The sequence below is a fragment of the Chiloscyllium punctatum genome, chromosome 2, assembly GCF_047496795.1.
Source record: "Chiloscyllium punctatum isolate Juve2018m chromosome 2, sChiPun1.3, whole genome shotgun sequence".
NCBI classification, from domain to species: Eukaryota; Metazoa; Chordata; class Chondrichthyes; order Orectolobiformes; family Hemiscylliidae; genus Chiloscyllium; species Chiloscyllium punctatum.
Genome location: NC_092740.1, coordinates 11,861,280 through 11,887,952, shown reverse-complemented (window position 1 = coordinate 11,887,952; position 26,673 = coordinate 11,861,280). Strand labels below are relative to the sequence as shown.

Here is a 26,673-nt window from a genome sequence, read left to right as displayed (position 1 = left end):
TGACTTTTTTTCCAAAGTTCCAAAACAATGCGACAGCATATAAACCAGTAATTGCTGCTCCTGGGATTTGAGGAAATCACCTCCAGCACCTAAAATACCTCAAAAAAGGAGCAGCTCTTACAAGTTGAAATGTTTCCCGTCCTCCATCTTGGATTACCCAGAATCCTGAATATCTCTTGCTCACAGACAGAATGCAGGTCCCTGCTGATGAGCTGCTAATGTGGTTTGCCCTTTTAAAAAGCTGGTCGAACACTCAGAGTTGAAAAGTGATCAATGGACTGAGGTAAATGACAGACTAATGATTTCTGAGCAGCAATTTCCAGCAATTGTAAAACTCTAGCTCCTGATTCACCGTCTCCAAATTAACCTGCAATTTATCCTCAATCAAAACTGAAATGTTGCTCATTTTTATCACAGTGGATACTTTGAGTTGTATTGAATGGTGGGAAAGATTAAACGATTATCACTTGCAGCGAGTGCTGAGGATAAAAAGGATGTTTTTGTGAATCCTACTATTTTCTCCCTTGTTGTCCAAGCAGCTGAATTTCTATTGGATGGGAATGTGATTTCCTGATCATCCCCCACTTTCCAAGATTTCCATGCGCTGTAACACCCTCCAAAGTTACAGCAGATGGGAAGCCCCTGCAAGCACTTTCCCCTCATCTCCAACACCCTCCCTCCCTGCCCTGTGACTAGTTGCTCCAAGCTGAGCCCGAGCTGCCTGGAATGATCTGTCACTGTGATTCCTGACAGTGTCTGCACAGCCCTCCCTGTGTTACAGCTGCTGACTACACCTTGGGTTCCCTGGGTGCCAGCCATATTCTGATGCCAAGGCAAAACTGTTTCTCATGACAATTTATTCAACGGTGGCTTTTCTGATTGTGTTTATATTTGAGTATCTGTGATTTCTAGCAAAGTTCATTCCATTAACTGTGTTTATCACTCTTTGGAATCTGTTCTCTGTGGAACCAAAGCAAGAGATTGATGTACAGTAAGAATGTTCCTTTCTGTGACCTGGCAGAATGCATTTAGATTCCTCGGAATATTCATCTTCCTTGTGTATTTTTCAGGAATGATCCAGGTTCATCCAGCATTCCCGGGACTGATCAGGCCCAGCAGCTCACTGTTCCAGGTACTGTCTGTACTCTAACTGACCGATCATTGTCCATTTCAGAGACTCTAATGGAGAGAGTGTGAATCCTGGAGAGATATTCAGGGACAGACTGTTACATTGAGTTAAACCGTTCTCCAGCACAGAATAAAGCCCTTCGGCCCATTGAGTCTGCATCAGTTGAAAACTATCCCTACCCCTAACCTTAACCCTTCACACTTATTGCACAGATTGATGTCTTTGATAGATGAACCTTTTAACTTTCAGACCATTCAATGTAAATGAATGAAAAGCTATGGGTTTCCATTAAGGGAGCTGACCCGACTCTAGATTATTGTTCGGGCAATGGAGATGGAAATCTTCTCCTCAGTCACTGACCCTGGATAGATTCTTGGGACAATAACCATTTCCGATTGCCTGAATCATCTAGCTGAGTAACTGGCTCGGCCCAGTCCTTGCTGCCTCGAGCTGTTCACGGCCAGTTTGTCTGCTGCTTCGGTATGGGTCAAGGAAAACAGTCCAGTTGGGTGTCACACGTCCCAAATGACTCCCAGTAGCTGGGCTGCTGTGGGGAACCTGAGGGTCGGGTTCATGCTCTGGGGAGAGGGGTTCAATTTTCACCATGGCAACTTGGAGAATTTACATTTAATTATTAAATCTGGAAGCATAAACTCAACTCTGTGATGGTAGCCATCTGAATTAACATTAGTTGTCGTCTTAAAAAAAGTTCTGGTTCGTCAGTCTCCTTCAGGGAAGCAAACTTACCATCTTTACCCAATCTGCCCGACAGGTGACTTCAGATCCCCATTTCAAACCTCAGTTGTCCTTTTAGGAGCGATTGAATGCAATGTGTCTGACTCTGACTTGCTGCCCTCTGAAATGGCCAAGCAAGCCTCTCACTTCAAGGGTGTTCAGGGATGGGCAACAAACGCTGGCCTTGCCTGTGAGACCCACATGCCTTGCAACTATTACATTTTCATCCATATGTTTATCCAATGACCATTAAATACTCTTCAAGTTGGCGAGTCTACTGCTGTTGCAGGTAGCGTGTGCCATGCTTATACGAATCTCTAACTAAATAAGCTACCTCTGACATCTGTCCGATATCGTTCCCCCCTCAATTTAAAGCTATGCCCCTTCGTGCTTGCCATCACCATCTGAGGAATAAGGGGGAAGGGAATTGGGGGAAGGGAAATTACGATGCTGTAAGACAGGATTTGAGGAGCATACGTTGGGAGCATAGGCTGTCAGGGAAGGATGTGGTGGAAATGTGGGACTTTTTCAAGGAGCAGATACGACGTGTCCTTGATATGTATGTACCGATCAGGCAGGAAAGAAATGGTCGTGTGAGGGAGCCTTGGTTGACGAGGGAGGTTGAATGTCTAGTAAAGAGGAAGAAGGAGGCTTACATAAGGTTGAGGAAACAAGGTTCAGACAGAGCAGTGGAGGGATACAGGATAGCCAGAAGGGACCTGAAGAAAGGGATTAGGAGAGCTAAGAGAGGGCATGAAAAATCCCTGGCGGATAGGATCAAGGATAACCCCAAGGCATTCTATGCGTATGTGAGAAACCTGAGAATGACGAGAACGAGGGTAGGTCCGATCAAGGACAGTGGTGGGAGACTGTGTATTGAGTCGGAAGAGATAGGAGAGGTCTTGAACAAGTACTTCTCTTCAGTATTTACGAACGAGAGGGACTGTATTGTTGAAGAGGAGAGTGTGAAACGGACTGATAAGCTAGAAGAGATATCTGTTAGGAAGGAAGATGTGTTGGACATTTTGAACAACTTGAGGATAGACAAGTCCCCCGGGCCTGACGGGATATATCCTAGGATTATGTGGGAAGCAAGAGAGGAAATTGCAGTACCGTTGGCAATGATCTTCTCGTCTTCACTGGCAACGGGGGTGGTACCAGGGGACTGGAGAGTAGCGAATGTTGTGCCCCTGTTCAAAAAAGGGAATAGGGATAACCCCGGGAATTACAGGCCAGTTAGTCTTACTTCTGTGGTAGGCAAAGTAATGGAAAGTGTACTGAGGGATAGGATTTACGAGTATCTGGAACGGCACTGCTTGATTAGGGACAGCCAGCACGGATTTGTGAAGGGTAGGTCTTGCCTTACAAGTCTTATTGAATTCTTCGAGGAGGTGACCAAGCATGTGGATGAGGGTAGAGCAGTGGATGTAGTGTACATGGATTTTAGTAAGGCATTTGATAAGGTTCCCCATGGTAGGCTTATGCGGAAAGTCAGGAGGCATGGGATAGAGGGAAATTTGGCCAATTGGATAGAAAACTGGCTAACCGGTCGAAGTCAGAGAGTGGTGGTAGATGGTAAATATTCAGCATGGAGTCCAGTTACAAGTGGAGTTCCGCAGGGATCAGTTCTGGGCCCTCTGCTGTTTGTAATTTTTATTAATGACTTAGATGAGGGAGTCGAAGGGTGGGTCAGTAAATTTGCAGATGATACAAAGATAGGTGGAGTTGTGGACAGTGAGGAGGGCTGTTGTCGGCTGCAGAGGGACTTAGATATGATGCAGAGCTGGGCTGAGGAGTGGCAGATGGAGTTCAACCCTGCCAAGTGTGAAGTTGTCCATTTTGGAAGAACAAATAAGAATGCGGAATACAGGGTTAATGGTAGGGTTCTTGGTCAGGTGGAGGAACAGAGGGATCTTGGGGTCTATGTACATAGATCTTTGAAGGTTGCCACTCAGGTGGATAGAGTTTGTAAGAAGGCCTATGGAGTATTATCGTTCATTAGCAGAGGGATTGAATTCAAGAGTCGTGAGGTGATGTTGCAGCTGTACAGGACTTTGGTTAGGCCACATTTGGAGTACTGTGTGCAGTTCTGGTCGCCTCACTTTAGGAAAGATGTGGAAGCTTTGGAGAGGGTGCAGAGAAGATTTACCAGGATGTTGCCTGGAATGGAGAGTAGGTCATACGAGGATAGGTTGAGAGTTCTCGGCCTTTTCTCGTTGGAACGGCGAAGGATGAGGGGTGACTTGATAGAGGTTTATAAGATGATCAGAGGAATAGATAGAGGAGACAGTCAGAAACTTTTTCCCCGGGTACAACAGAGTGTTACAAGGGGACATAAATTTAAGGTGAAGGGTGGAAGGTATAGGGGAGATGTCAGGGGTGGGTTCTTCACCCAGAGAGTGGTGGGGGCATGGAATGCGCTGCCCGTGGGAGTGGTAGAGTCAGATTCATTGGCGACCTTTAAGCGGCATTTGGATAGGTACATGGATGGGTGCTTAATCTAGGATAGAAGTTCGGCACAACATCGTGGGCCGAAGGGCCTGTTCTGTGCTGTATTGTTCTATGTTCTATGTTCTATGTTCTAAGGCTCTCACTGTCCACCCTATCTAACCCTCTGATTATTTTATGTTTCAATTAAGTCAGCTCTCAGCCTTCTTCTCTCTTATGGAAACAGCCTCAAGTCCCTCAGCCTTTCCTTGTAAGGCCTTCCCTCCATACCAGGCAACATCCTCAGAATGTCCTCTGCACCCTTTCCAAAGCTTCCACATCCTTCCTGTAATATGGTGGCCAGATCTGCATTCAATACTCCAAGTGCAGCCACACCAGAGTTTTGTATAGCTGCAGCATGACCTCATGGTTCCAAAACTCAATCCCTTTACTAATGAAAGCTAACACATTGTATGCCTTCTTAGCAACTCTATCAACCTGGGGAGAAACTTTCAGAGAGCTGTGTGCATGGACACCGAGAACTCTCTGCTCAGCTACACCGCCAAGAATCTTACAATTAGCCCAGTACTCTGTACTCCTGTTACTCCTTCCGAAGTGAATCGTCTCACACTTTTCCACATTAAACTCCATTTGCCACCTCTCAGCCCAGCTCTGCAATTTATCTATGTCTCTCTTTAACGTACAACATCCTTCAACATGATCCACAACTCCACCAACCTGAGTGTCATCTGCAAATTTACTAACCCATCCATCAAAGCCCTCACCTGGGTCATCCACAAACGTGACCCAAAACAGATCCTTGCATACACCACTAGGAATTGAACTCCTGGATAAATATCTCCCAGCAACTATCACTCTCTGTCTCCTTTCACATAGCCAATTTCTGATCCAAACAACTAAATCACCCTCAATCCCATGCCTTTGTATTTTGTGCAGTAGCCTACCATGGCAACCTTATCAAATGCCTTACTGAAATCCATATACACCAAATCAACAGCTCTCCCCCCCATCCACCTGTTTGTTCACCTTCACAAAGAAGTCAATAAGGTTTGTAAGGCACGACCCTCACAAAACCATGTTGACAATCCCTAATTAACTTATTCCTTTCCAGATGATTATAAATCTTATCTCTTATAACCTTTTGCAACACGTTACCCTCGTTACTCACTGGTCTATGATTACCAGGGTTGTCTCTACACCCCTTATTGAACAAAGGAAAAACATTTTCCCTCCTCCAGTCTTCTTGTACCATTCCTGTTGACAATGACAACATAAAGATCAAAGTGAAAGGCTCATCAATCTCCTCCCTGGCTTTCCAGAGAACCCATGGTAAATCCCATCTGACTTATCTATTTTCACACTTTCCCGAATTGCTAACACCTCCTCCTTGTGACCATCAATCCCATCTCGTCTAGTAGCCTGTATCTCAGTATTTTCCTCGACAACATTATCTTTATCTTGTGTGAATACTGAGGAAAAATATTCATTTACCGCTTCCCCTATCTCCTCTGACTCGATGTACAATTTCCCACTACTATCCTTGATTGGCCCTAGTCTTACTCTTGTCATTCTTTTATTCCTGATATCCCTATGAAAAGCCTGAGGGTTTTCCTTGATCCTATCTGACAATGGTGTCTTATGTCCCCTCCTGGCTCCTCTTAGCTCTCTTGTTAGGTTTTTCCTGGCTAACTTGTCACCCTCAAGCACCCTCACTGAGCCTTCACATCTCATCCTAACATAAGCCTTCTTCTTCCTCTTGACAAGAGATTCAACTTCCTGAGTAAACCATGGCTCCCGCGCTCAGAAACTTCCTCCCTGCCTGACAGGTACATATCTATCAAGGACCCACAGTAACTGTTCCTTGTATAAGCTGCACATTTCAATTGTGCCCATCCCCTCCAGTTTCCTTGCCCATCCCATGCATCCTAAATCTTGCCTAATCACATCGTAGTTGCCTTTCCTCCAGCTCATAAATCTTGTCCTGAAATATATACCCATCCCTTTCCATTGCTAAATAAACTTAACCAATTTGTGGTCACTATCACGAAAGTGCTCAACTACCTCCAAATTGAACACCTGGCCAGGTTCATTACCCAGTACCAAATCTGACGTGGCCTCGTCCCTTGTTGGCCTGTCTGTGTACTGTGTCAGGAAACGCTGCTGCACACATTGGACAACAACTGACCCATCTAAAGTACTTGAAGTATAGTATTGCTAGTCAATATTTGGAAAGTTAAAGACCCCATAACAACGACTGTGTCACTCTTGCTCCTGTCCAGAATCATCTTTGCTATCCTTTCCTCTACATCTCTGGAACTATTTGGAGGCCTATAGAAACCTCCTGACAGGGTGACCTCACCTTTCCTGTTTTTAACCTCAGCCCATACTACCTTAGTAGAGAGTCCTCAAATGTCCTTTCAGCAACCATAATACTGTCCTTGACTAACAATGCCACTGCACACCCCCTCCCCCCACCTTACCATCTTCCCTGTTCTTACTGAAACATCAAAATCCTGGAACTGCAACAACCATTCCTGTCCCTACTCTACCTATATCTCCAAAATGGTCACAACATCGAAGTGGGAGAAAGTGAGGACTGCAGATGCTGGAGATCAGAGCTTAAAAATGTGTTGCTGGAAAAGCACAGCAGGTCTGGCAGCATCAAAGGAACAGGAGAATCGACAATTCAGGCATAAGCCCTTCTTCAGGATGTTTGATTCCTGAAGAAGGGCTTATGCCCGAAACGTCGATTGTCCTGTTCCCTTGACGCTGTCTGACCTGCTGCGCTTTTCCAGCAACACATTTTTAAGCACAACATTGAAGTCCCAGGTACCAACCCATGCTGCAAGCCCAATATTTCACCTGCTCCAATCACATCTCTAACTCAGAGAATGATGTGGTGTCCACTGAGCCATTGCTGATATTTAAGGACAAGCCTGTCGATGCATGGTCCCTTATCATTCCTGTTTGTGTTACAGATCAGGACAGTTCCATCCTCTATGCTGAGATTGACAGCAACAGAACAGGTAAATGGCTGTCCCTTAAAGGTTTTGAGCAATTGTCTAATTGATAATCAGATTCTATAATCAAACTAAGAGAACATTTTGTCTTTGTTAAAGGTGGCAAGAGATTCACAAACAGTCTGTCAGAAGGCCGTGAGTCAACATTTGTTTCTATATTGAGAAAGTGTATCGTTTGAGATCACTCCCACTCCCCCATATCTTTAAGAGCTGATTTCACTGGGGGTCTGGTTTCCTGAGGAGGAGTTGCAGTGTTGATGTTTGAAGCTGCAGTGGGAAACTGGTCAACTCATAGAATTTGTGCCTGGTCACCGTCAGAGAATCATCCCAAATGAGAACTCCCAGTTCAGTTTTAACTGACCTTGAATTCTCCCCTGATGAGGTCTTCATGATGCGAGTCTGACCCAGTACCATTCCCTCAGAAGACGATTGTTGAAGGGTGGTCGGGTCTGATAAACATGATCGAATTTTTAAGGAGTATTGAAGGATGGTTGATTGGGTGTTTGATATTGTCCATCAATGCGGATGTTAGCAAGGTGTTTGGTGAAGTTCCACAAGGCAGACTGGTCACAAAATCAAAGGTTCATGGGATCCAGGGGAAAGTGGCGAGATTGATCCAAAGCAGGAGACATTGAGTTATTGTGAGCGGGTAGTTTTGTGACTGCGATGCTGTTCCGAGTGCCACTCAGAACCAGTTCCCTCAGTGTTCAGGTTCTATCAAAGTTTGGACATGTCTGTAGGAGTCATGATTGAGAAACAAACAGACAAACTCAGCAGGTCTGGAGAAAAGAAATGGAAGAAAGCTACAACATGAAGGGACATAGGGGTACTTGTGCACAAAACAAAGGTGCAGAAGAGATTGAGCAGGATGTTCCCTGATTTGGTGTGTGTTAACTATCAGGAGAACTTGGTCAAACCTGGATTTATTTTTGCGAGAGTATTGGAGGGTGAGGGGAGACCTAACAGAAATACATAAATTTATGAGAGGCAGGGATAGGGGGCGCAGTCAGTTTTCTTTCAAAGAGTGGAGATGTCATATACAAGCGGCAAAAATTTGAGGTGAATGAGGAAAGATTTGAGGGTTATTTGTGAGGATAGCTTTTAACAAAGAGAATGATAGACGTCTGGAACAGGGTACCAGGGGAGGTGATAAAAGCAGATACGTTAGCAACATTTAAGAGCCATTTAGACAGGCCCATAAACAACAGGAACAGAGAGGGATGGACCATGTGCTGGGAAATGGGATTAGTTTAGAATGGCATCATGGTTTGCACTGACATGGAGGACCAAAGGCCATGTTCCTGCACTGTACTGTTCCATGTTCTGTATTCTACGTTTAGAGAGACAGGAACCATCAACACATCTAAAACCCAGGAGAAAGTGTGGACTGCAGATGCTGGAAATCAGAGTCAAAATGTGTGGTGCTGGAAAAGCACAGCTGGTTCGGCAGCATCCGAGAGGCAGGAGAGTCGATGTTTCAAGTATAAACTCTTCATCAGGAATGAGTCTTCTGCTCCTCGGATGCTGCCTGACCGGCTGTGCTTTTCCAGCACCAACCTTTTTGACTCCGACATTTAAAACTCACTTGGATAAGGATTTGAAGAACATGAGTCTCCAGGGCTATGGACCAGGAGCTGGGCAGTGGGATGTTCTAGAGAGCTCTGTATCAATCAACACAGTTACAATGGGCTGAATAGCCTCCTCCTCTTGTTCGGGAAACCTTCCAATATAAATCAATAGAAATTGCTGGAGAAACTCAGCAGGTCTGGCAGCATCTGTGGAGAGAAACCAGAGTTAAAATTTCAAATCCTTCTTCAGAACTGTCTGTAGCTGGGGAAAAGTGGTATCTATGGTAAAGACAGGTGGTGGGGGAGGGGAAAAGGAGTGAGCAGATAGGTGGAGATGGAGCCCAGAGAGAGTGAATGGAAGTCAGATCATCAAAAGGATGGGAGGGAGAATGAAAAGCTGATAGTGGGGACAATAAGTTGGTGAAAATGGTTTGGCTGTGCTGAAAACAACTCATGTCACGGCAGGGCCTGAGGTGTGAGGATGGATAAAACACCTCATTCTGGCTGTAAAATTATTTAGAACTCAATACTGAGGCCAGGAAGCTGCAGGGTGCCCATGTGGAGAATGAGATGCTGTTCTTCCAACTTGCACTGAGCACCGCTGGAGTGCTGTGGAAATGGTGGTTAATGATCCTCTGGATATGGATGCTGGTGCGATGATAGATGAGGGCAAGGCAAGGGAAGGGAAGTGATGAGGGCAGAAATGCAGGAGATGGATTGGACACGGCTGAGGGCCTTGTCAACCATGGTGATGGAGAATCCTTGGTTGAGGATAAAGCTTGACATTTCGGACGTCCCCTGTGCAGAATGTGGCCCCATCAGACAGATGTGGTGGGCTTGGAGAAACTGGGAGAATGGAACAGAGTCTTTCCAGGAAGCAGGGTGTGAGGATGGAAAGTCAAGGTAACTGTGTGAGACTGAGATTGTCATGAATATTGGTGGCCGGCCTATCCCCAGAAATAGAAACTGAGATGTCAAGGAAGGGAAGGGAGGAGTCAGAGATCAGGTGAAGGTGAGAGCTGGGTGGATATTGGAAGTGAAATTGATTAGATTAGATTAGATTACTTACAGTGTGGAAACAGGCCCTTCGGCCCAACAAGTCCACACCGACCCACCGAAGTGCAACCCACCCATTCCCCTACATTTTCACCTTTACCTTACACTACGGGCAATTTAGCTTGGCCAATTATACCTGACCTGCATATCTTTGGACTGCGGGAGGAAACCAGAGCACCCGGAGAAAACCCACGCAGACACGGGGAGAATGTGCAAACTCCACACAGTCAGTTGCCTGAATTGAACCCGGGTCTCTGGCGCTGTGAAACAGCAGTGCTAACCACTGTGCCACCGTGCCGCCCATAATTGATCAAATTTTCCAATTCTGGATGACAGAGGGAAGCAGCACTGATGATATCATCGACATACAGGAGAAAGAGTTGTGGGAGTGGTCTGAGGAGGCCTGGAATGAGGAATGTTCCACTTGCCCCACAATGAGAGAGGCATAACTGGGGCCCAGGTGGGTATCGGTGGCCACACCAGTGAAGAGGAGGTGGCTGGAGCTCACTAACCAGTAATTCTGACACTGACATAAAGTGGCAAAAGAATCACAGATGTAGTTGGGAAGGAATGGACAAAGGGAGGAAAAATTGAGTCAAGGGGAGAAGAGATAAGTTCCCTCAGGCAGGAAGAAGCAGGAACACTAGGTCTGCCTGGGCAGTCCAGCTATAGATTTTGGGAAGAAGGTGGAAGTGGGCAAGTCAGGATTGTGGGAATCTGAGCTTGGAGGCTGTGGGGGTGGTGTGGAGAGCCTGGATCAGATGAACTTTGTGACTGTTGTGGACACAACAGCCTGAGACCAGTCAATTTGGTGGACATAGGGGTGAATGGAGGAGGGCAGAAAAATTAAAATAACCCAGGTAATGTTAGCAGTTCTCAATGGAAAGGCAAAATCTCCGGTGTGAGATTATTGATGATCATTTCAATCTGTTCGACCACAACATTGATTACTCTTCTTCAGTCATTAATTTAAAATAAGCTTGCCTTCTTATCAGGAGTAGCTCCCTTGTTCCTTGTTACATTCAGTGTTAACTCTCTCCTGTCTCCCAGGAACAGATCCTTGATGTTGCGTTGACTCCTTCTTCTCTGGGACGGCTAATTAACATGTTGCTTTTAATTCCTTGATTACAGTTTCTCCTTGTCCCTTTCATCTCAGTACCACTGCATTTCAGAAAAAATCATTGTTGATTCATTCAAACTCTGAATCATTATCAAAGTTCTGAAGTTTACATTCTCACAGCCCCTCATTATTCTAAACTCCAGGGGAAACAAACCCAGCCTGTCCTCCCTCTCCTCATGAGACAACCTGCTTCTCAATCTCAGAAACCTCCTTTGAGCCAGCACCAATATCCTTCATTATGTACAGCATTTGAGATGTGATCTCAGAACTGCCTTGTATATCTAAAATAACATGTTTACGTTTGTATCCAATTCCTCTTTTATTCAAGGATAGCATTTTATTAACCTTCCTGATTCCATGGTGTAAGAGTGTACCGACCTTTGTGACCTGATTCCCACATCATGTTAGAATTCTGCAGTGGTTCTCCATTCACATATTTCTCTACTTTTTCCCTGTGTTTAGTGTGTCTGCCCTGCCCAATGTCTGTACTCTGTGATCAATACAAGCTAATCCAACTCTCCTGTTCAGTGCTTTAACCAGATTATGACATCATGATCACATTGTGGTTTGTGGCAGCTTGCAGTAAGAAATTAGTTGACTGCAAATATAAAAATAGAGCTTCATCTGCTGTAAGGGGTTATTCAGTGCCCTGAGATCATGAAAAGTTAGGCGTAAATGCATTTATTTTCATTCTTGTAATGAGAAATGCAACAACCAGTTTGTGAAGAGTAATGTCCCACAAACAGCCCTGTGCTCAATCAGTTAGCCTGTGTATTTTCATGATGTATTCTGAGGGATGAGTGATGTTGAGGACACAATGATCTGGGTTGGGGGATGAGTGACAAGGACACAGTAGAGAGCTCCTCTGTTCTTCATTGAAGTAACGCATTTGGAATTGTTCACAACCACCTGAGAGAGCAGACCACTGCAACCTTTAACATCTCAGCCACAAGATAACACTTTAGACATTGCAGCGCTCCATTTGAACTGCTCCGAAGTCTCAGCATTGATCTTACATTGTAGCCACTGGAATGGGGAATTGAACCCACAACCTTCTAACTCCAAGGGGTATGTGGTGTTCACTGAGCTGTTGTTGATACCTAACAACAAACCGACCAATAAATATCCCCTTATCATTCCTGTTTGTGTTACAGATCAGGACAATTCCAGACTCAGTGCCAAGATTGACAGCAACAGAACAGGGAAATGGCTGCACCTTGGTGGTTTTGAGCTTTTGTCTCGATCTGAGATGAGATGAGTGACTGTTGTGGACAGAACAGCCTGAGAGTATTCAGTTCAGTGGGAGATAGGAGTGAATGGAGGAGGACAGAGAAATACAAAGACCAGTGTCAGTTCTCAATGAACAGGTCAAGTGCGGCTTAAAGGCCAGAGGGAGGGGTCCAGGTGGAGGAAGAGAGTTGGAGGTGGGTGAAGGGGTCTGTGGGATGGACAGAGGACTCCTGTCCAAAGAAATGGGCACAGAGGCAAAGGCAACGGAAGAAGAGATCAACATCATGTCGTGTCTGAACTTTGGTGAGGTGGGAGTGCAAAGTGATTAAAACTGAGACCTTTGCTGAATGTTCTGTACTCAGTATCGGAGAAGGGAGAGTGAATGTCCAACAAGAGGTGGAGGGAGGAGAATGGGGAGAGACAAGTGGGAGAGTGGGTGGAGGAAGGTTCCAGAGGGGTGGGGGTACATGGTATCGGGTGAATGAGCCGGAGAATTAAGTTGAACTGGGGCTCAGGACAGCTTTGAGACAGTGTGAAGGGGTGCTGATGGAGAGAGAGGTCAAGACTGTGTATATGATGGCACATAGCACTGAGTGTGGATCTCAGGATGGGGTGAGGGCAGCTGTCTGAGGAGTGATGGACATCATGGAGAGAGCTGTGATCCTGAGTGGATTCAAAACACAAAGGATGAAACTCATTCACTGTTTGTGTCAACGAATGACCCCATCCCGTCCCATCAATCCCTCTCATCCCTATAGCCTCGGTGCTAACACATGCTGTCTGACTACCAGCCTTTGGCCTTATCGAGAGTAGTGGGGACAAGGTAGGAGAGCGGAACTGAGCCTCCTCAGATCTGACCAGTTATGGTCTTAATGAATTGTGGAGAAAACTCGATGGGCCATCGGGCTTGCTCCTGCTGTGAAGTACGATGTACATATCTTCTTTAAATTGAAGCAGATGAGGTTCAAAGTTACTGGCTGTGTGGTTTGAAAATTGGCTTTGGGCCAGGAAGCAGAGCGCTGTGGTCTGTGGTTTTATTTCAGACTGGAGGGAAGTGTGCAGCGCTGGTGATATAATTGAAATGTGGGCCTGGTGGATCTCATTGATTAGATTAGATTCCCTACAGTGCGGAAACAAGCCCTTCGGATCAATAAGTCCACACCGACCCTCCAAAGAGCAACTCACCCAGACCCATTCCCCTACATTTACCAATTCACCAAACACTACAGGCAATTTAGCATGGCCAATTCACCGAACCTGCACATCTTTAGACTGTGAGAGGACATTGGAGCACCTGGAGGAAACCCATGCAGACACAGGGAGAATGTGCAAACTCTACACAGACAGTTGCCCGAGGTGGGAATTGAACCCGGGTCCCTGGCGCTGTGAGGCAGCAGTGCTAACCACTGTGTCACTGTGCCAACCCTTAATGAGCTCGGAGCCTCAGAGCCTCAGAACCATTTGTATTTAACAAGGTGATTGTGAATTGAAACATTATAAAACATCCTGCAAGATGACCAATTGTTCACAAGCTGCAGTAGTTGGTTAATGAATTGAAGAAGTCCCAAACAAACACACAAACAATGAAATGATTCAAAAATACAGAGGCAAAAGATTTTGAAGTTTTTATCTTTGGAAGAACAAGGAATGTGTCCAAACACTGTTCAGTTTCCTGACCGTGAGGATGCAGTCACTACATTCCTGTTCCTTACTACAGTTACATGGGATCACCACCAGCTCCAAGTTCCCTTCCAAGCCACCCACTTTGTACTGACATGGAAATATATTGTCGTTCACTCACTGTCACTGGGTCATAATCCTGGAATTCCCTCCCCAGTGGCATTGTGGGTCTCCCAACATTTACACGGACTGATGATGAAAGCAAGGACTTTTTGCTGCCTTGTGGAGAGCTTTGTTGTCAAACAGTCACTGCCATAGTTTCTGGAAGGTTGAGCTGTCTCAGCTGATCCAGGGTTGGATCACTTCCCCAATGGGCATTGAGAAGCAGAGAGCCCTCGTGGTCACCTATGGGCTGGACTGAGACTGGCATTGATGGGCAAAGCCAGTGATGTCAGCCCTGGGCACTGTTTTGAGGGAGGTGCCTCCCTAGCTATCGAGAGTGCGAAATGTATCCCGGAGTCTTAGCATATACAAGAGGTAGAATATTGAACTGACCAGTGATTTGTGGTTTGGTTTGGCAACACTCAAGCATTGGCCAAGTCCCTTGTTTGCAGCATTGAAGAGACCAAGGGTGGCTTGCTAGTCGGGTGCAGAATGTGAAAACAACAGTGATGTTATCAGTGCATACTGCATCTTATGTGGGTCTGTTGTGGTCATTTTATTATTGGCATGGATGAGACTGAGGTTGAAGAGATTTCTATCTGGGCCGTGTTTAATCCTGACACCAGAGGTCAAAGCTGCTGTTTGGTAGATTATAGATAATATGGAGCTATCACACAGCATTGCTTTACTCTGGTCCTGTTCCTTGAAGACATCCGTTCCCGAAGATGTCAAGTCATCCCAAAGCTGTTGCAGAATTTGGAAGAAGTTTCTGGACATTCCAACTTTTAAGAGTATGATTCATCAAGTGATTTACTGAGTCATCTGCTGTGATCAGGTTGAGAAATGTAATACAGAGTTCCTGGTGTTGTGTTTGACATTTTACTTGGATTTGTCTGACAGCAAAGGCCACATTGGAGATTCCATTGGAAGGTTGAAAGCTGTAGTGTGTCTTTGGGAGGATTCCCACAGCCACACAAAGTAGGACAGTCAGAGAATGTGTATCAGGATGTTCTCCACTAAGGACAAGATGCTCCACCATTCAAGAGGATCATGTCTGAGCTTGTAGTTCAACACCACTTTCCTGCACTATCCCCTTATCCCTCAATGTTTTTAATGCCGGGAAATCTATCAATCTCATTGATGAATATACTCAATGGTTAAGCTTCCACAGCTCTCTGATGAGAGAATTCCCAAGATTAACTGCTTCGAAACAATAAATTCCCCCTTATCTCAGTTCCACCCACCTATCCCTCATTCTGAGACTGTATTCCCTGGTTCAAGCCAGTGTATGACACTCACTCTGTAACAAGTGAATCCTTTTGTTGATATGGAAATCCGATCCGTTCACCACATTCCAGATGGGATCTCACCAAAGATCGATATAATTGCAGTGAGATGTCAGGAATTAAGGGAGGGCCGCATCAGGAGTGAAGGAAGGCCTGAACCAGGAGTGAGTAAACTACCCTAGATCTCTTCAATGCTTCCAAGGGTTGTACCATTTACTGTATACTTCCCTCTTGCATTAGACCTTACGCATCACCACATGTCTCTCCAAATTAAATTTCAGCAGCCATTTCTGTGCCCAAGTCTACACCTTTATATGTCCTGCTGTATCCTCTGGCAATCTTCCTCACTATCCAAAGCTCCCTCAATCTTTGTGTCATCTGCAAACTTACTAAACATACCACCTACAATATTCTCCAAAATATTTATAAATGTTGTGAACTAACAGGGGTCCCAACACTGACTCCTGTGGATCACCAATGGTCACAGATTTCCAGTCAGAAAAACACCCTTCCACCACTACTCTCTGTCGTCTATGACTAAGCCAATTCTGCATCCATCTTACCACCTCTCCGCAGATCCATGTGACTTCAATTTCAGAATCAGCCTGCCATGAAAAACTTTGTCAAAGGCCTTATGAAAGTCCATGTGGACAATATCTATCACCCTGTCGTTGTCAATCATGAAACTTGCTCAAAAGGCTGAATCAAGTTTCTGTGACATGACCTTCCTGCACAAAACCATGTTGCCTCGTGTTAATAAGAAGATATTTTTTCAAATTGAGTAAAGCCAGTCATTCAGAATCTACTCCAATATTTTCCCTACCACGGACGTAAAGCTCACCATCCTGTAAGTTCCTGTATTATCCCTGTTGCCCTCAAACAAAGGGACAATGTTGGCTCTTCTCCAGTGCTCTGGGACCTGTCCTGTGACTAAACAGAATCCAAGGATTCTGTACAAGCTCCCAACAATGTGCTTCCTCACCTCGATGAGTCAGAGGAGGCAAATCTCTGTTTCTTTCTATTAAAATATCTGTTTCTGTACCCTCCATTTACCAAAATAAATGGAAAATCATCCTGTACAATGTTTCTAAATGCAGACTTGCTGCAGTGCAATCTTTGAGACTGGCTGCTGCTTTCCATCACTTCCTGATGACATTGGCTTCCTCTTTGAGCATGTGGCACCTTGTAGCCCTGTATAAATCTGCTCACTGACAGCCCCTCTCATTCTTCAACAATTACTGTACCTTACACCAGTGTCCTTTTGTGGGACTGGAGTCACATGTAGGCCAGACCAGGTATGCAATGGGATGCATTGAAGAAGGAAATAAGGAGAGTCCAGGGCTAAAAGGTGGGACCAACAAATCCAGTGAACCTTGAATACTGAGGAATACACAGCATTGGATGAAGGGAGGTAAAAACAATGACTGCAGATGCTGAAAACCAAATACTGGATTAGTGGTGCTGGAAGAGCACAGCAGTTCAGGCAGCATCCAATGAGCAGCGAAATCGACGTTTCGGACAAAAGCCCTTCATCAGGAATAAAGGCAGTGAGCCTGAAGCATGGAGAGATAAGCTAGAGGAGGGTGGGGATGGGGAGAGAGTAGCATAGAGTACAATGGGTGAGTGGGGGAGGAGATGAAGGTGATAGGTCAAGGAGGAGAGAGTGGAGTGGATAGGTGGAAAAGAAGATAGGCAGGTCGGACAAGTCAAGGAGACAGTAACTGAGCTGGGAGTTTGAAACTAGGATGAGGTGGGGGAAGGGGAAATGAGGAAGCTGTTGAAGTCCACATTGATGCCCTGGGGTTGAAGTGTTCCGAGGCGGAAGATGAGGCGTTCTTCCTCCAGGCGTCTGGTGGTGAGGGAGCGGCGGTGAAGGAGGCCCAGGACCTCCATGTCCTTGGCAGAGTGGGAGGGGGAGTTGAAATGTTGGGCCACGGGGCGGTTTGGTTGATTGGTGCGGGTGTCTCGGAGATGTGACCTAAAGCGCTCTGCTAGGAGGCGCCCAGTCTCCCCAATGTAGAGGAGACCACATCGGGAGCAACGGATACAATAAATGATATTGGTGGATGTGCAGGTGAAACTTTGATGGATGTGGAAGGCTCCTTTAGGGCCTTGGATAGAGGTGAGGGAGGAGGTGTGGGCACAGGTTTTACAGTTCCTGCGGTGGCAGGGGAAAGTGCCAGAATGGGAGGGTGGGTCGTAGGGGGGTGTGGACCTGACCAGGTAGTCACGGAGGGAACGGTCTTTGCGGAAGGCGGAAAGGGGTGGGGAGGGAAATATATCCCTGGTGGTGGGGTCTTTTTGGAGGTGGCGGAAATGTCAGTGGATGATTTTGTTGATGCGAAGGTTTGTAGGGTGGAAGGTGAGCACCAGGGGCGTTCTGTCCTTGTTACGGTTGGAGGGGTGGGGTCTGAGGGCGGAGGTGCGGGATGTGGACGAGATGCGTTGGAGGGCCTCTTTAACCACGTGAGAAGGGAAATTGCGGTCTCTAAAGAAGGAGGCCATCTGGTGTGTTCTATGGTGGAACTGGTCCTCCTGGGAGCAGATACAGCGGCGGCGAAATTGGAAATACGGGATGGCATTTTTGCAAGAGATAGGGTGGGAAGAGGTGTAATCCAGGTAGCTATGGGAGTCAGTGGGTTTGCCTGCCTTGAAAACTGCGAATCCTCTTGCAAGGATGCCTGCCTTGAAACTGATGAAGGGCTTTTGTCTGAAACATCGATTTTGCTGCTCGTTGGATGCTGCCTGAACTGCTGTGCTCTTCCAGCACCACTAATCCAGTATTTGGTTTTCAGCATCTGCAGTCATTGTTTTTACCTTGTTGATTTTAACCCTACTGCGAATCCTCTTGCAAGGATGCCTGCCTTGAAGAAGTTTTCCTCCTCTCTCTACAAGAATCTCAGGGAGTCCCTCTCCCACTGCAACTCCCAGGTCATTTCCTCTGCTCTGAAGCTCTTCAACCATGTTGTGAAACAAACTCGGTACCACAGCCACATTTGCTTCCTCAGTGCATGCCTCCGTAACCAACTCATCCCACACGGACTCCAGACCACCTTTAAACCAGCAGAGTTCACACCCGAACAGGACAGACAGTACAGACTACAGATTCAAAAACACCAGCAACAGTTCTCCTTCAAGATCCTCCGCTCCACGCTTGCAGCAATGCGCTGTCACCTAACCTCTCTACAGTCAGCCCTGCCTCAGCTGAGGGCCACACTCTCTCAGAATAGCAAAGGACCCACACTGTACTACATCCTCAGGAGAATTCATACTCTCAACAAACAGTATTTCAATTCCATCTCAAACATCAAAAACTGTAAGTACAACAAACTTTTATCTACCCACCTCCATAACCAGCGCTCCACAAACATTCCAGAAGATTCCCCTGGCCTCGGAAACGCCATGAGCCATGCGGCTGACGCAGCTACCACCCCCATGCTGCGTGATGATGTCACTTCCGCCCCCAGCATGGCCACTCCCACAGCCACTTCCGGCCCTCACATCATCGCTGATGCCACATGCTCAGTGACTCCCCCCACCCCTACTGCCGTGGTCACCACCACTTCCGCCCCCACCAGCGCCACTCCCCTGCATTCTGCTGACACGCCCCCCACAGACCCCACTGTCACTATCCCCACACCCCAGAACCCCGAGGGCAACATCACCCCAGCTCATGCCTCCAACCCCATTCCCCCCACCATCACACCCACTCCAGATACTGGCTCCGACCCCACTCCCAGCTCTACACCCACACCAGATCCCAGCTCCCAGCCCTGCCGAGTTTTCACCATCCCCCCAGACCTCCCCCTCACTGAGGACGAACGATCAGTCCTCAGCAAAGGACTCACCTTCATCCCCCTCCGTCCACGCATCAATGAATTTAATACACGCCGTGACATCGAACAATTCGTCCGCCGCCTCCGCCTCTGAGCTTACTTTCACAATCAGGACTCCCGCCCACCTTCCGAGGACCCCTTCGCCCACCTCCAACACACTGCATCCACCTGGACACCCCGCGCTGGCCTATTACCTGCCCTCGACCTCTTCATTTCCAACTGCCGCCGGGACATTAACCGCCTCAACCTGTCTACCCCCTCCCCCACTCCAACCTCTCACCCTCACAACGCACAGCCCTCCAATCCCTCTGCTCCAATCCCAACCTCACCATCAAGCCAGCGGATAAAGGGGGCGCAGTGGTAGTCTGGCGCACTGACCTCTACACCGCTGAAGCCAAACGCCAACTCGAGGACACCTCTTCCTACTGCTCCCTCGACCATGACCCCACCCCCCATCACCAAACCATCATCTCCCAGACCATACAGAACCTCATCACCTCAGGAGATCTCCCACCCACAGCTTCCAACCTCATAGTCCGGGAACCCCGCACTGCCCGGTTCTACCTCCTTCCCAAGATCCACAAGCCTGACCACCCTGGCCGACCCATTGTCTCAGCATACTCCTGCCCCACTGAACTCATCTCTACCTACAACAAAGACCATGGTTGTAATTGAAACTTGAACCCAGAGGATGTACGTCAGGCTGTAATTGACAATTTTATGTTGGTGTTCAGGCGTGAGAGGGATGATTTTGGTGCAGAAATCGGGGAGATGGTCTGTGACAAGATTAAAGAAATTAACATAGAGAGGAACTGCTGAGTGGTATGGGCAGCAAAAAGTAGATAAATCTCCAGGGCAGGATGAAATGTATCTCAGGTTGTTGAGTGAGGCAGGGAAGATAATTGCAGGGGCTTTGGAAATAATTTTCCATTCCTCTCCGGCTGCAGGAGAGGTGCTGGAGGACAGGAGGACAGCCAGTGTGGGACCTCAAGAAGGGAACAAGGGATAAACCAGGAAACTTCAGGTGAGTCAGTCTCAACTCGGTGTCAAAACGTGTGGCAGATCAGGCTGATGAACGGCTCGTGCCCAAAACATCGACCCTCCTGCTCCTCAGATGTTGCCTGAGCTGCTGTGCTTTTCCAGTGCCATACTGTTTGACTCTGACTCTCCAGCATGTGCAGTCCTCACTTTCTCTCAGTCTATACTCAGTGGGGTGGAAACTGTTCGAGGTAATTCTGAGGGACGGAATGGATCTGCATTTGGAGGAACAGGGATCAATCATGAACATGGATTTGTTCAGGAAGTGATATCTTTACAACTTCCCTGAATTTTTTTTGAAGAGGTTTCCAGATGTATAGACATGGGGAATGAATTTGATGCATCTTTTTAATACAAAGGGAGATAGATTTTAAAAGAAATCTTATTGAATGATGGAGCAGGCTTGAAGGACCAGATCGGTAGCATCTGCGGTGCAGGAGAATTGACGTTTCGAGTATAAGCCCTTCATCAGGAAGGATCTTTCTTCCTGATGGAAGGCTTCTTCCCGAAATGACGACTCTCCTGCATCTCAGATGCTGCCTGACCAGCTGTGCTTTTCCAGCTCCACACTGTTTGACTCTAATCTCCAGCATTCACAGTCCTCACATTCTCCTCGAGGGGTCAGATAACCCTCTCCTGCTCCTATTTCTTATGTTCTTGTGTCTTCTTGGACTTCGGCAAAACTTTTGACCAGGTTCCACATGGGAGAACGATAGCAAAGGTGAGAGCCCATGGGATCCAAGGAAATTTGGGGTAAATTTGATGAACAATTTGCTGACTGGCAGGAAACAGAGGGTGATGGTTGAGGGGCAGTTTTGTGTCCTGGGGAATCCCACAGGGGTCGCTGTTGGGGCACTTGCTATTTGCGGTTAGTCATAAATGATTTAGACTTGAATGAAGAAGGGTTGATTAATATGGTCCCAGATGATAAACAAATAGTTGGGGTGGTAAATATTGAGGAGGATAGCCTTAGACAACAAGAGGATCTTTACGGACTGGTCAGATAGACTGATCAGTAGCAAACAGTATCCAACATGGATAAGTGTGAGGTGATACACTTGGGCAGGACGGAAAAGGCAAGGGAAGATATAATGAGCAATAGGACCCTGGGAAACACCAAGGATCAGAGCGACCTTGGTGTGCATGTACACCAGTCCCTTAATGTATCGGGACAGGTGGATAACATGGATAAAAAACCCTATGGGAAACTTCCCTTTATTAGTTGAAGCATAGAGTTTAATTCAGAGCAGTGAGGTTATGCTGGAACTGGGTGAAAAATTGGTTAGGTCACAGCTAAAGAATTGTGTGAAGTTCAGGAATCCACATTATGGGACAGAGCAGATTTGCCAGGATGTTACCTGGGCTGGAGAGTTTCAATTCTGAAGAGAATTTGGATAGATTGCTTTCTCCAGGGAGGAGGAGATTGAGAGGAGACATGATTGTGTTGCGTAAAATTATGAGGGACATAAATACGGTTGAAATGAAAATGGTTTCCCCATGATGGAGTGTTCAGTGACCATGGGACATTAATTTAAGGTAAGGGGCAGGACGATTGTTTTTATTCATTCATGAAACATTCGTATCACTGGCTGGCCAGCATTCATTGCCCATTCCTTGTTGATCTCTTGAGAAGATGGCGATGGGGTGACTTCTTAAACCGCTACAGTCCACGTGCTGGATGTAGACCCATAATGCCTTGAGGGAGTGTATTCCAGGATTTTGACCGAACAAGAGTGAAGGAGTGATGATATATTTCCAAGCCAGGATGGTGAGTGCCTTGGAGGGGAATTTGCAGGTGATGGTGTTCCCCTTTATCTGCTGCCACTGAATGTTTAGCTGGAGATGGTCGTGGGTTGGGAAGGTGATGTCTGAGGATCTTTGATGAATGTTCAAGGTCTATTGGAGATGTGAGGGAAACCTTTTCACTCGGAGGATGGCGGGAATATGGAAGTCATTGCTTGTAAGGGTGACACAGACATGAAACCCTCATAATGTTTCAGACCTGTTTAGGTGTGCACTTGCAATGTCGATGTATAAGGCATTGGGGCAACTGCTGGATAATAGAATTGGAATGGGTAGATGGTTAGTTTTGACCAGCATGGACTCAATGGGCCAAAGGGCCTTTTACTGTGCGATTAAGACCATTAGGGGTCTTGTGGTACAGTGGTAATGTCCCTCCATCAAAGCCAGGAGGCCTCCATGAAGTCCCACTTGATCCAGAGGTGTGTAATAATATCTCTAATCAATGTGTTTGGACAATATCTCCAGGAAAGTATTATTCACTTGAAGTACCTGGCAATGGGCATCAAAGTGCCACATCTTAGCATAGTGAGGGGATGGTAAGTGGGTTCTGGAAGGGAGAGCATAAAAGGTATGCCTTAGCAAGGGGCACACTTTGAATTTAACTCCCAATATGTTCCTTCATGTAAACTGTGATCCACAATATCTCGGAGACACTGTGAACCGTGATTCTTTAAAATCATGGACCGACTGGGTGTACATTGTGGAGGAGCAGGATGTGTTTCCCTCTGCAATGGAGGGGATTGGCTCAGAGTGCTGGGTGCAGGGTTTTATGACCTGAACTATGGGACTGTGGGAAAATTGGAAACCCTGGGATAGGGTTGGGAATCATGGAATCAGGAACCTCCATGGGAAGGCATCTGAGACTTCCCGACTTGGAGAATGTGGAAAGATCGTTTATGCTCTTCTTTTGTTGAGAACTTCAATCAAATCATCCCCAAACCTTCCAGTGCAACAGGATACAAACATAACTTGTGATCCCACACCTTGTAATTTAACTCTGTGAGACCTGATGTCATCATTCTGCACCACACTCTTTCTCAGGTCAGAATATCCTTCCCAAGGTGTGGTGCCCAGAACGGCTCCTGAATTGAAAAAGAAATAAAATTAAAAATTATCCTTCTCAGGTTCAAATTCTTCCACGGCATTGGGTCTGTCATCCTCATATACTCACAATATTTCCAAATCTGGCCCCTCCATATCCCTTCGTGTAAATGTAAACTCACCATAGTCCCAGAGGGCATCGGGCTGTTCTCTCATTAGAGAGGAAAAGCTCGGCAAACGTGAGGACTGCAGGTTCTGGAGATCAGAGTCTAGATTAGAGTGATGAAGGGCTTTTGCCCGAAATGTCGATTTTCCTGCTCCTCGGATGCTGCCTGACTTGCTGTGCTTTTCCAGCACCACTCTGATCTACACTCATTAGAGAGAGATGTGTTGGGGTGGATTCACCGGACTGTAATAGTAACATCACTGGGGTCTAATTTTCAATCTCCAAGACTGTGAGAATCCCTGTCCAAACCTCTCCAACTCTCTTTCCCCCTCTTAAGTCGCTCCTTAAGACATGCGTGTTGGAACACCACCTGTCCAAATAACTCCGAATATGGTTTGATGTCTGATTCTCATGCAGTTCATTGAACATTTTCCAATGGTAAAGCTGTGAAATGAATCCAGGATTCTGTATGATTCTTTGATTCTAGAGTCAGAAAGCTGATGCAGTAAGGCAGTTTCAGAGTGAATACTGTTTGTATTACAGCTCAGCCTGATTCCTGTACCTATGCCAGCATCGTGTTTGACAGCAACAGAAAAGGTAACCAGCTACATACTTTTTTCCCACATAGTGGTATTTCTAAACATTTAAAATACATCCTCCTCACTAACAGACTGTTCTCTTTCATTTCAAGGTGGCAAGACTCTCCGGGTTGCTGATTCAGAAGAGAGTGAGTCAGTTTTGTCCTTTCAGAATCCGAATCCTAATCTTTTCTCATTTCCCAATCCCTGAAGCCCATTCTCCAATGTGTGGGACAGTGCTAGTTGGGCCTGGGTGATCCATTTCCTTGTTATTTGAGACCCCAACGTTGGATGGCGCCATTATGGAGATTTGATCACATGACCTTAAAGTCCCATTCCCTCACCATGATGCTGTTGTCATTGGCCCAACGGTCTGTTCATCTTTATTAGGGTGTTCCTTTACTCCACCAATCAGAAAGCAAACAGTCTCTCCATTATCCCATTGGATGATACTTGACTGTCTCTCAAAACGTTTGTCTCTCCCAATGTATTTGTGAGCGTCATAAAGTGAATGAGGGGGAAAATGAACAACTGATGGAGTAAATATTTCCCTTTCCTGTAACTACTCTGATAGTGATGGGACTGATATTTGGGTAAATATGCCCCTTTCCTGTATTTACCTTCAAACTGAATTGATAATGATCATCAGCTCTGATTTCTGTCTCTTTCTAGCGGATGTAACCTATGCAGCTGTGGTGAAGACTCATTAGGAGCGAATAAGAACTGAACCTGTGTAACTGAGGTTGCATTGTTTCTCAGATCAAATTCAAGGAACATCATGGAACTTACCAGCTCAGAAACTTGGCATTATTATTCTTCAAAAGTGTTTTTTAAACTTTTTTTAAACATTTGTGCCTTTTTATCTTAGTGTATTTTTAATTGTGGACTGAAACGCATCAGAATTGTTGAAAACCAAGGATTGTTTAAGGGATACTGCACTCTTTGAAAGCAAGTAACCTGACACTCATTGTAAGTATTGTTTACACAGCTGCTGGGTCAGACAGCAGCAGAAGAAGGTGCAGACGAGCTGGAGACATGCCCATGTACCAATGGTGATTCAGCCAGAAACAAGTATCTGATTGGTCTTTGTACTAAAGACCAGTATCAATGACAAAGACCATCTTGCTGCCAATGACGATGTGATTGGTTCCCAGGTAATTGAACAGGTTGTGGATATGAACATGACAGGGAGAAGCCATCCGACCTCCACCATCTGAGGACCTGTTCATCATCAGCTCTGTTCCTGGCAGGAAAAGCGACTTGAAATCTGAGGATAACCAGCTGATTGTCTTTTCCTTCAGCAGCTGCAGAAAGTTCTGACCTTTAATGAGTAAGCCAGACCTTTTATAAACCACACACTCTATCTCTGGTAAACCAGTGACAGCATCTGGAGAAGCAGCATTCTGATCAGCACAAGAATCATCTCAGCGAATCCCGCGAACAGGGATTGATGAAACTGTTTTCTGTGTGTTCCTTCCACTCAAAGATTGATGTTTAGTTTCTGTGTATGCGTCTGTGTGTGCACGTGCACGACTGTGTGTGTCTGTGTGTGTGTGTGAGTGTGAGTGTGTGTGTCTGTGTGTGTGTGTGTGTGTCTCTGTGTGTGTCTATGTGTGTGTGTCTGTGTGTGTATGAGTGTGTGTGTACAATATGTGCTTGCTTTTAAGGGGACTTGGTTCATGAGCATCTTAGAGTTTTAACTAATGGCATTATAGCTCAATGGTCCATCATTTTTCTGTGGAATTAGGTCTATTTATGTGTGATAAATAGTAATCCTTGTGAAGTCCAGAAACCTAGTGTGTGCTTTCTGTCATCTTTAGTCTAAAACTCAGGAGAAACTAACTTTTGTGACAACACAAGGAATAATGCAACTTGATTTCCAACATGCTACCTCAGTGAGGCATAACAGTATCCATCCATATGTAATAGACCACACTTGGAATATTGTGTCCAGTTCTGTTCGCCCTACTATAGTAAAGATACAGAGGGTTTGGAGAGGGTGCAAAGAAGGTTTACCACTGGATTGGGGGTGGTAAGTGATGTGGAATTCCTGTTTGATACCAAACATGGTCATCACATTTTGCATTACTCGGCTGGTGAAATGGGGTTCCCTGATCTGACTCGATACTGCAGGGTAAACCCCATCTCGTGAACCCCTGTTGTGTGAGGAAGTGGGCTGTTGTTCTCACTGAGTTTGTCCCAATGGGAAATGTATTGATCCATTTTGTAAAAGTGTCGATGATGTCATGGATGGAGGTGTATCTGTTTTCACATGGAGGCAGGGCACCTATAGAGTCAACTTGGAGGTTTGTCCAGGGCCCTTCCACTGGACGTGTGTGCCAACACAGTTTTAGATTAGATTAGATTAGATGAGATTACTTACGGCCCAACAAGTCCACACCGCCCCGCCGAAGCGTAACCCACCACATGTTGTTGGAAAATATATCTGTGGGTGGAGGAACAGGTTGGAGTGGGCGAACTACATAAGCCACAGCTGCTAGTTCCACAGCCTGGGCACTGAGCTGTCTGGGTAATTTTCAGGCTAATTGAACCAATAGCTGTCCCTGAGTGTTGGTCTTGTATATCCCACAGCCGGTGATCCACATGCCATCCTGTCCCGTGGAGGCTCCACCTACATAAATTCCGATGGCTGTGTCTGCTTGGTTATTCCCTTGTCTCATCCCTAATCGTTTTCCCTGCTGTTTGGGTCATAAAAGGGCCGGTGGGGTGTTTTGTGGCTGTGATTTGACAGTCATGTGGGTCTCCTCCATAATTCAGGCCATCAGCTAGGAAGCTGGGCACCTTGGTACGTTTGACCGTAATGTCCCAACTCTGAA

General features: G+C 46.2%; 1 protein-coding gene across 2 annotated transcripts in view; it reads left to right on the top strand.

The window, feature by feature from the left end:
- Positions 1 to 25,628, top strand: part of LOC140494230 (uncharacterized) — a 72,354-nt gene extending 46,726 nt beyond the window's left edge. For both annotated transcript variants that reach the window (XM_072593456.1, XM_072593451.1), the window contains exons 6-12: positions 1,071 to 1,132; positions 7,291 to 7,338; positions 7,432 to 7,467; positions 20,158 to 20,234; positions 23,802 to 23,855; positions 23,950 to 23,985; positions 24,509 to 25,628. In XM_072593456.1, coding sequence (XP_072449557.1) covers positions 1,071 to 1,132; positions 7,291 to 7,338; positions 7,432 to 7,467; positions 20,158 to 20,219 — 208 coding nt within the window. In that variant the 3' untranslated portion in view covers positions 20,220 to 20,234; positions 23,802 to 23,855; positions 23,950 to 23,985; positions 24,509 to 25,628. The remainder of the gene's footprint in view (positions 1 to 1,070; positions 1,133 to 7,290; positions 7,339 to 7,431; positions 7,468 to 20,157; positions 20,235 to 23,801; positions 23,856 to 23,949; positions 23,986 to 24,508) is intronic.
- Positions 25,629 to 26,673: the final 1,045 nt, after the last annotated feature.